This window comes from Lipotes vexillifer, unplaced genomic scaffold, assembly GCF_000442215.2.
Source record: "Lipotes vexillifer unplaced genomic scaffold, Lipotes_vexillifer_v1.1 scaffold961, whole genome shotgun sequence".
Classification (NCBI taxonomy): Eukaryota; Metazoa; Chordata; class Mammalia; order Artiodactyla; family Lipotidae; genus Lipotes; species Lipotes vexillifer.
Genome location: NW_006776468.1, coordinates 698,668 through 709,587, shown reverse-complemented (window position 1 = coordinate 709,587; position 10,920 = coordinate 698,668). Strand labels below are relative to the sequence as shown.

At 43.8% G+C, this 10,920-nt stretch overlaps 1 protein-coding gene across 3 annotated transcripts in view; it reads left to right on the top strand.

The window, feature by feature from the left end:
- The window catches only part of TESK2 (testis associated actin remodelling kinase 2), a 133,285-nt gene that overhangs the window by 116,934 nt on the left and 5,431 nt on the right, over positions 1-10,920 (top strand). For all 3 annotated transcript variants that reach the window (XM_007450358.1, XM_007450359.1, XM_007450360.1), the window contains one exon: positions 2,255-2,401. In XM_007450358.1, the coding sequence (XP_007450420.1) occupies positions 2,255-2,401 (147 nt within the window). The remainder of the gene's footprint in view (positions 1-2,254; positions 2,402-10,920) is intronic.

The following is a 10,920-nucleotide window of genomic DNA, read 5'->3' as shown; positions in this document are numbered from 1 at the left end:
ACATATATATTTATTTATTTGGTTGCACTGGGTCTTAGTTGTGGCAGGCGGGCTCCTTAGTTGCAGCATGTGGACTCCTTAGTTGTGGCTCCAGAGCTCCTTAGTTGCAGCTCACGGACTCCTTAGCTGTGGCATGCAAACTCTTAGTTGCGGCAGGCACGTGGGATCTAGTTCCTTGACCAGGGATAGAACCTGGGCCCCTTGCATTGGGAGCGTGGAGTCTTATCCACTGCGCCACCAGGGAAGTCCCTAAGATTCAGATTTTTTGCCTTCTCTCCCATTAGGTTCCCTAGTCTTTTGTAAATTCAATATCACCCCCACTCCAAAAAGGTATTAAGAGCTTAATTTTAGGCTTAGAGGAATTTTCCCCTTTTTCTCCCTTGGAAAGAGGAGGGAGATAATACATCATGTAAGGTTTGAATAAATTCATGAATTTAATCGGCAAAAAATTTTGAGCTCCTGTTCTACATGAGATTCTCTGTACCCAGACACCGTGGCTCTCCAATGTAATGTAGGGGTAGAGCATGAACTCTGGAGCCAGACTGCCTGAGTTGGAACCCTGGCTCTGCTGCTTAATAATTGGGTAACCTTGAGCAAGCTGCTTAACCTCTAAATGCCTTTTGTAAAATGAGAATAATAGTACACTTACCTTAGGGTTATATGAAGATTAAATGATGTAATTAATGGAAAGTTCTCAGAGTAGTGCCTGGCACAAAGCAAGTACCAAGTAAATAAATATTAGCAGCAGCTGCTGCTGCTATTTTTGTTATTATTATCTCTATATAAATAGGCTTATTTGCTCTTAAAAAAGAAGGGCAAAGCAGCTCTTCATGGGTATGTAGGAATGACGAACAGCCAAATTTCTTGAAAGAGTACATCTTCATGTCGTTTCCCCTTAGCCTTATCTCCTACTCACACCTCAATTCACTTTGATCTTACTCTGGTCTTAACCACTTTACTGTAACTGCTCTGGCCATGGTTGCCAGTGACTTCTCAGTTGCAAATTCAGTAGACACTTTTCAGGCTCATCTTACTTGATCTATAGCATTTGATACTATTGGTCATTTCCTCTTTGGAATGTTTTCCTCTGTCTTCTGTGGTGACATTCTTGCTTGCTTCTTCCTCCTCTGCCTGCTCCTTTAAATGCTACAGTTGCTTGAGATTCTGTTAATTTCCCACCTTACATGTTAACCCCTGGGCAGTTCCATACATTCCTTAGCCTCAGTGACTACTTCAGCTCAATGTCATTGCCTCCTAAATGTTAGTCTCTAGCCCAGACTTTGCTCCTAAACTTCAAACTGACTCTCTATAGGACATCTCCACATGCCCTTAAACCCAACATGTCCTACTTGAATTCACTATCTTTTAACATTGCCTCTTCTAAAAACCTGCTCCTCTCCCTGTATTCTGGATATTTAATAATGGCACCCAGGGACCAGTAGCCTGCGATCAACCTAGGAGCTTTTCATTGCCCTTATCCCCCCATCCAGCATTCATCAAGTTTTTTTTGACTTTGCCATCTAAATCTTGAATCTTGCTCTATTCCAGTGCCTCAACTATTGCCTTAACTCAGGCATTCTTCTTTCACCAGGATTATTGCAATAATCTCCTAACCTATTTTCCCTTCTCCATATTCTCCACTCTAATCCATCTATCATACCATTGCTAAAATAATCTTTTCTTTAAAAACCAAATATGAACATGTTGCTCTTTTGCTTAAAAGGCTTCTTTTGTTCCTTATAGACAGGATAAAGTCCATATACCTTAGCAAAGCATATCAGCCTCACCTGCCTCTCCTCTCATGCACTCTGGCCATATTGAGTAAATTTGTTTCCTGAATACACCATGCTCTTCACCTATAACTTTATATATGCGGCTCCCTCTGTGTGGACTTTCTTTCCTGCTCCCCCAAGTCATCATTTGGACTCCTTTATTTCCTTTGTGCAGCTTTCTCTGACATGCCTAGACTGAGTTAGTAACTTTATCCTCTGTGCTGCACAGTGCTGTCGTACCTGTACAAAGTCATCTTTTAGCATTTACTACATTATATTGTTTGTCTATATCCCTTAATAGATTGTGATCTTCTCAAAGGAAGGTGCAGCACCTATCATAGTGCCTGGATGCAGAATAAGCCCTCAGTAACTTCAAAAAAAAAATACAGTCTCTATCTTCTAGGTGTCTACTCTTTAGTGGTTTCACCACCACCCCAAGCATTCCTGACAAATGGTAGCTGGGTTTTCCTTCTGTTTTGCAGTATATCAACTCTGGAAACCTGGAACAGTTGCTAGACAGTAACCTGCATTTGCCCTGGACTGTGAGGGTGAAACTGGCTTATGACATAGCAGTGGGCCTCAGCTACCTTCACTTCAAAGGCATTTTCCATCGGGACCTCACATCTAAGGTACGAAGGCTTTACATGCACTACTCTTTGAGACACTGTCTTCCATTACCAAGAAAACTGTGTTAAGTAAGAAACCAGTCATTAATGTGCTTGAGAATGATGGAGATCTCTTATAAATTCAACATTCAATCACAGAGGATACAACTTATTACTATGTACAGCTAGTCCTTAGAAAGCCAATCTCAGCTCACAGCGGGTAGGTACCTTTCATTGCTGAGTCTGGCAACACATACATCTTGAGAACCTTCACTCTTGGCTTCAGGTCCTGAATGTGTGTTGCAGGAGTAGATGGCATGAGGACACTTAAGAGGTTCTTGCCCTATAGGAGTGACAGCAGTCAAGGCAATGTGGGAGCCTGTCTCTTAGTGTTCTCTCCCATGGCCTCCAGCAGGAGTTCTGTGATTTTTAGTCACTTGAGTGTAGGTTTTGAAAGCCATAATGTACTGACCCATTTTCTTTCTGTGTGATTGAGTTTCTGCCATCCTGCCAGTTCCTCTTTGGCGTCAGCTGGTCTCTGTAGTATTCTCTTGCTGTCCAAATTGCTGTGTGACCAGGTTAGAAAAGAGTTGCTTTTAGAGGAAGTTGGCCATACTACAAGGCAGACACCTCAGGGCCAAGTAGCACAGGACATCACGTGACAAGGCTTATATAAATAGTACTGTTTGATCATTGATATGGGAACTATAAATCATCTAATATAATTTCTGTCCAAGAGCTGATTTAAAGTCTTCTAGGGAGGTATTATAGAAGTTTTGTACCTGCCTAAGAATAGCTCTTATTTCATTCTGCACCCTCAACACATACATATACACACACACGCACATGCATACACATACTCCTATAGCTCTTCTGTCATGGATGAGGGGTATAGGAGCCTGTTATAAGAAAAAGTTTGCAAAGGGAACAAAAGCAGGCTGTGCTCTCAGAGCCAATAAGGCCTAGAGCAGTGAGTCCCTGGCTACCTCACATTAGAATGGTTCTGGTGTTCCAAACAGCAGTACTGTCCCCGAGGGGCCCTGGCCATTGGTTTGTGAGTACTACACAGAAAATAGCTTTGGGGAGGTGCTTGTAGGGCCCCTAGGTGTGGCAGGGCCATTTGTAGTCAGCTGCATTGTTACTAAAGGAGCAATAAGAGTGGCAGGTGGAATCTGGTGACCAGCTGAGACCTAGTTGTGAGGAGTCCTTTATCTTCATTGGTGTAAGCAAGGACTAGACAGTTGGACAGCTGGGACCTGGAAGGTGGTATCATTTCCTTTCATCAGACTTTTCTCCTTCCTTAGAACGTTTTAGAAACTCAAAACTTAGAAAACTGCACTTGTTCCAGGCAAATGGATGGGGTTGTGTCAACTTAGATACTGCCTTAAGTTGGTAGTGTATACTCTCACCTTAGGCACGCAACTAAAATCAAATTGCTGGGGCTTCCCTCGTGGTGCAGTGGTTAAGAATCCGCCTGCCAAGGCAGGGGACACAGGTTCGAGCCCTGGTCTGGAAAGATCCCACATGCCACGGAGCAACTAAGCCCGTGTGCCACAACTACTGAGCCTGCGCTCTAGAGCCTGTGAGCCACAACTACTGAGCCCTTGTGCCACAGCTACTGAAGCCTGCGTGCCTAGAGCCCAAGCTGTGCAACAAGAGAAGCCACCACAATGAGAAGCCCATGCACCTCAACGAAGAGTAGCCCCAGCTCATTGCAACTAGAGAAAGCCTGCGTGCAGCAATGAAGAGCCAACGCAGCCAAAAATAAATTAATTAAATTAAAATTAAAAAAAATCAAATTGTTGCTTCCTACTCAGAGAGCATCATTTCTTCTAAGGTGGAGGGAGGTCATGACAAGTTATCTGTCAGTCACACAGATATTTCCTGTACACCTACATGAGTGTCTCTGGTGCCTGGTACCATGAATGAAGGGATAGTTGAAAAAGATAATTTCTGACCAGAGGTAGTCTTGTTGGAAAATAACTGAAAAATAGTTCATAGCATTTTATAATTGAGTGTTTAGCTATAGACTGTAGGTTTTCAGTCAAAAGAAAGATCACTAGGCTAGGGTAGCTAGGCTTTCTGGAGGAAAGTCCTCCACTACCAATGAGTTCCTAAGAACTCATCATAGTCTCTTCAGTGCCCCCAAAGCACTTTGTCCCATTGTTCTAGTGTCCAAGTGTGATTCTGTCTGGGATTGTCATAGTGTATATATTGTAAAAATGACTAACCTTTTTGGAACTATAGGGTAAGACCACTATCCTTTGGTTTTCCTAATAGGGAGTAGGTATTTCCATGTCAGTTGGCTTGAGATGAGAAACTAGGAATTTAGGAGGAAGAACTCCCTGGTATCACTGGGCTGTACTTTCTTGGGTCTGAACTTTAGGGGATGGTGAGAACAAATGACTTTGCAACCTGGAGACAGGCTGGGAAGTACACTCTAGGGAATCTCAAGTTGAAGAAAAACTTCATTGCCCTTTTTATCATCTCTGAGCTTTTGGTAAAATTTTGTCCAAATGTTTTATCTTCATAGTGTTGCAGAGATTAAGGAGAAGGTTGTGTGTCCCCACCTAGACCAGAGCAGCCCCATCCAGGATACCTGTGTGATGGTGACAGTGACCATAAGAATGAGAAGCCCAAGGGAGAAGTCTAAAGGGACAGAGTAGGGCTTTGAAATTTCCAAACTATCTCCTTATTGTCAACCTTGGGTCTGAGTTTGATTTCTTTAAGGACAATAAAAGGTTTACTTATATTTTAGCGTGTACACTTCCTATTATTTGATGGTTCTATTGTGTCCGTGTCTCCCACCAACACATGAGTTTCTCAAGTGCTGCTCATATTCACCTTTTTATTCCTAGCACCTAACATATAGAGCCTGTTAGAGTAGGGGCTTCCTGGCCCTCTTTCAGAAAATGTGCTTGATGGCACAGAGGCCAAAACATCTGCCCGAGAACTGAGACTTTGAGTCCCACACCCAGTTTTGTCCCACCTCTTTAAATGACCTCAGTGCTCTTGGGTCCTGAGTGTCCCCAGTCTATTGACCTCATAGGAGTGATCAGTCCGGGCTTTTCAGGCCAGAGCTAACAGGAGGGATTTAAAGTAGTAGGAGCGTGTTCCAGGTAGGTAAACCAGGATAGAGAGAAGCACACGCCGTTTTCCAAATGATCCTGAGCCTATGGTAGCGGCAAAGAGGATCACTGGTTTCCAATCAGAGTGCCTGTTGAAAGCAGTATTGCCTTTGTAGGATTCACACATCAGTAGTTACTGCAATACTGTTTTCAAGAGTGAAGAGTCTGTCAGATATAGCTGTTCTGTCTAATTTTGTAATTATTGCGATGCTGATGATTTACTTAGAAGCAAGTGGGATGCCGTGTGGCTTTAAAAACATTCCGTTCTTGAGCTCCATCAAGAAGTGGCAACAGCCACACACAGGCTAGGAGTGGCTGGTACGACTGTACGTGAGCCTTGGCTCTTAGGGGCAGCTGGGAGAGCAGTTTCTTTCTGCTTAATACTGTTACTGCCCAGGATCAGGCAAGCACCACTAGTCTTTTTGGATTTCCCCTAGGAGTGTGAATTATACCTCTCTTCTTGGTTGCTGGGGTTTTTTTGTGGGGGAATGGTTTTTTGGTTTTTTTTTTTAACTCCAAAGAATCCACTCTGGCCATTCCACTAGAGTGAAAAGCCTATCTAGCTGTGGTCTTAGGCTATACCCCACAACTAGGAACAGAAAATGCCAATTTTCAGAGACTGAAGAGAGCATGAATTAGAAACAAAGTTGAATGCTGGGGGCAGGTAGAGAGTGTGTATTAGGGCACCCTGTAGTCATTCTTTTTAAAAAAATTATTTATTTACTTATTTATTTTTGGCTGTGTTGAGTCTTCATTTCTGTGTGAGGGCTTTCTCTAGTTGTGGCAAGCGGGGGCCACTCTTCATCGCGGTGCGTGGGCCTCTCACTATCGCGGCCTCTCTTGTTGCGGAGCACAGGCTCCAGACGCGCAGGCTCAGTAGTTGTGGCTCACGGGCCTAGTTGCTCCGCGGCATGTGGGATCTTCCCAGACCAGGGCTCGAACCCGTGTCCCCTGCATTAGCAGGCAGATTCTCAACCACTGTGCCACCAGAGAAGCCCAAGTAGTCATTTTTTATAAAGAGAACCATCAACAGCCTTTGGAAACCATTTATACTGTGCTACTAGAGGACATAGAAATTACCAGAATGCAATCTGTACCATCCATGGGCTCTTAGTCAAGTTGGAGAGACAGATATGTGAGTAGATTATTTCCCAAGAATTATAGAAAAGAGAGGGGATCACATGGTGGGAAGGAGGGGAAGGGAAGGGATGGGACATATTACAGCAAACCAGATAATCTTTTGAGACTTGGACTGCCGCCGTCTCTGTGACATTTAGGAGGGCAGTTCAGTCTCTGATCTCTCCCTGTGGTATGAAAAGAAACTTTTAACCCTTCTTGAGATGCAGAATCAGTACTTTCTTTCTAAGTGGGTTTATGGAGTGAATTTGTTGGGGGTAAGTGGAGAGAGTTGTTGGCACATGGAAAGCCTTTTTTTGTTGTTGTTATAGAAATAACTTTAGCTTAGAGCTAACACTCACAAATGGACTTGGCATTTCTCCGCTCAGGTGGTTTTACTCAGTGCCAATACTGACTGTGCAGCTGTTCTAGGAGACCTCAGGATCTGCTCTTAGGTGTCTACTCTGGCCCAGTTCTGAAGGATTTGTGTTGGCTTCCAGAAATGCATTCATGGCCACCTTTTGAGTCTTTTGTCAGCTCAGTCCCCATTATGGAGAGTCGAATGTATGATTAGTGTATGCCTTTTCACCTGCTTTTGAAAGAAGCTTCAGTCATCTATCCAGGCTTTCATATAACAAACTTTTGCTAAGTTCTTTCTGTGTGTCTGTGCTAGGTTAGAGATACAGAGATGAATGGGATCATTCCCTGCCCTTGACGAGGCAAACATGTAAGTCTCTCTGCTATGGTGTGATGTATTATAATAGGAGTAGGACAAAGAAGAACGGGAGCGAGGCAGCAGCAGTGCCTGGGCTCCTTGAACCTGAAAAGGTCACCAGTCGCCTCACAGAAGTCTGACTGGGCCTTTCTTATGTCTGCTGCTTATTCCAGGCATACTTTTGAATAAAGCATTCTTTTTTTTTTTTTTTTGAATAAAGCATTCTTAATCCTCTATTTAGTGGACTTTGTATCCCACACAGCCTGAAAATTAGTCTGGCTTCTTCAGAACCCCACAGTGGTCTGAGCTTCATATTTTGTACTCTGTAGTCAAATAGTCTGTACTGGGGCCATGTCTAAGTTGGGTGAGAAATGCAAGCATTACACTAGGTGCCCTTGGATTAACCAACGTTGGAGGTAGGGGCTAGCATCCCAGATGAAGGGGTCTTATTGTATTGCCTGCACAAACAGTGCTGCCTTCTCCATGGGCCCTGGCCCCTTTTGCTATCTTAAGACTACATTGTTCCTGCCATGGCCTTGCTGTCTCTAGTGGAAAGCTTTTTAGCCAGTTCCTCTGGAGAGGCCAAAATCATTAGGAGGGATCCCTTTAGAATCAGGAGACCTGCATCTTTACCACTTATAGTTGTAAGCTACATTTTTCTCATCTTAAGTGTAAAAATCTCAGATCTGCCCATCTGACAATGCTGTTTGAATCACTTGGATTATGTTTATGAAAAATGTTTTATAATTCGTAAGGTACCACACAGACAGAAGTAGACAATCTTTCCCTTGCCCAAGGGGCTAGGAAGTATTCTCTAGGCCACTTCCTCTAGGCCACTTCCCTCTTAAGACATCCCTGCTTTGCTAAAGCTTACAGTCTATAGCTTACAGTCTATAGCTATAGGAAGGGACTATAGAAACAGATACTTTCATTATAATATCTCAAATGCTAAGGTTAGAGAGAGGAGAAACATAGGGTGCTTTGAAAAAGGATATTTAACCCAACCTGAGGGTACAGAGAAGACTTCTTGGAGAAGGTGATGCCTGAGCTGAATCTTGAAAATTGAATTCTGCTTAGTAAGTATTATATGTGTGGAGGGGGGTTATATTCCAGACCAGACAAGACTGCATAAACAAAGGCATAGAGGCATAAACGGTCTGATGTGCAGACTGTGAAGCTGAAGTGGTAGGGGATAAGAATTGAAAAGAGAGAAGTCTGATCATATACTATCTAATTGGATTTTATCTTCTAGATAGGAAATGAAGAACCATTGTGGCTTTTTTAAAGTAACAGCTTTTTTGAGATATTACTCACATAAAATAAAATTCACCCTTGCAAAGTATACATTTCAGTAGTTTTTAGTATATTCAGTAATCACCACTAGCTAATTTCAAAACTTTTCATCACTCCAACAGGAAAACCCCATGCCCTGTTCTCCTCTCCCTTTAGCATTTGGCAATCACTAATCTTTTATCAGTTTCTATGGATTTGCTTATTCTGGACATTTCATATAATGGAATCATACAATATGTCATTGCCAGCTTTTAAGTAGGGGAGTAACGCAGATTTGCATTTTACAGAGATCATACTGGCATAAATGAGGAAGGTGGATTATGGAGATCAAGCCTGGCCCAAGCCACAGAGACCAGTTGGAATATTGCAGTATTCAGGGGAGGATGTGAACTAGGGTAATAGCAGTGGGGATGAAGAGGGAGGGACCAATTTGAAAAACACTTAGAAGTTGGGCTTCCCTGGTGGCGCAGTGCTTGAGAGTCCGCCTGCCGATGCAGGAGACGCGGGTTCGTGCCCCGTTTCGGGAAGATCCCACATGCCGCGGAGCGGCTGGGCCCGTGAGCCATGGCCACTGAGCCTGCGCGTCCGCAGCCTGTGCTCCGCAAATGGGAGAGGCCACGACAGTGAGAGGCCCGCATAACGCAAGAAAAAAAAAAAAAAAAAAAACACTTAGAAGCTAAAATTACTTGGAGTAAGAGTAAAAAGTCTAGGCTGAATCTCAAGTTTCTAGCTTAGCAAACTGGGGGGAAAATGGCAGTGCCAGCTGACATAAAAATATAGCTAGAGTTTTAGTTTTGGAGGAAAAAAGATGAGTTCAGGTTTGCATGTATGGAGTTCAGTGTGAATAATCCAGGAGGAGGTGTCCAGAAATAGATGAGATGCGCAAAGTTGAAGCTTGAAGATAAAGGTTAGTGCTGAGGATATGCATTTGGGAGTCATCAGCACAGAGGTGGTAATTAGAAATGTGGAATAGCCTCCACAATAGAGCACAAGCTGTAGGCCCAAGATAGAACCCTGAGACCATCATCCTCGTGGGTTAGGGCCTGCATTGGAGTGTGTAAAGGTAGAGAAGGAAATCCATAGTGTCACAGAAGCCAGGAGAGAAGAATCAAAAGGAACAAGAATAGCCTGTAACTAGCCTCTAATGGCTAGTCTGTTAGCTCCAGGACCACAACGGCTTAGTCTCTGCATGCCCAGTACTAATATGATTCCTGAATCATATGTAAAAATGCTGAAGAAAATAATCAGCAATGTCAACAGCAGCAAGATCAAGTAATATAAGGACTGATTTTGTCTACTGAGCTTAATGCCACAGAACTCATGGGGATCCTCAGTGAGAACACTTCCAGCAGAAGCCAGTGAGGAAGGAATGGGAGATAAGGAACTAAAAACAGCAAGTGTTGCCAGCCAAACTTCACTAGCCTAGACCCCACTAAGGGCAGGCTCAGGAGTTTATTGAAAAACCCTATAGGAACTAATCTTGGTCCGAGTTGCTCTCCATTTTCCTTCTCGCCTCAGATACAGACTCCTGAAGTTTGCTCTTTTGGTTTTCAGTATCCCATCTCTGTCTTTGGCTGTAATGCCCAGCTGTTGGCTGTGGAGAAGCTTTAAGAGAGGCAGTGGTCACACTCCAGACCAGAGACAGACTGGGCTAGGCAGGCTTGCCCCATGTTGTAGGGCCCTGATCATCCCTGCCATAGTCATTTCTTAGCTGCTCAGAGAAGCTACTATGAAGTCATTTCCTCCTGGATGGGTGGTTTACAATGAGTGAACAAGAGGTCTCCATGAATGTGAAGATGGGGCAGAAACTGAACAGCTTTGACAAAGGCAGTATACTGTGGTACTGTTCTGTTCCTTACTTGCTGAATCTAAGCTGAATTTAACAGGGTTGTTTCTGAGGGCTATAAAGCGAATAGTAAATAGGACTTCAGGCTGAGCCTTGGAGACAGGAACCTGAGTTGCTGGTGAAAGAGGAGGAGGAGGGGAGAAAAACAAGTGACAGATCTGAGGTGCCACTTCCTCACAAGCCAGTGCCCAATAGCCTAGGCTTTGGCTGTTTAATAGACAAGCTGGCCTACAGCCCGTCTTCTCACAGACAGTAAAGTCAGGGAGCTGGGGTGGGGGTGGTGGAGTGCTGAGCCAGTGGACTGATGGGAGGGCCAAAGCCAGGACAAGCACCAGGACAGTCCTGCTTAGAAGCCAGAGACACTTAATGTCTGCCCGGAATCAAGGGTAGGAGAGGATGTAATGAAATCACATTACATGAAATCACATTTGCCTTCCAACTCAGG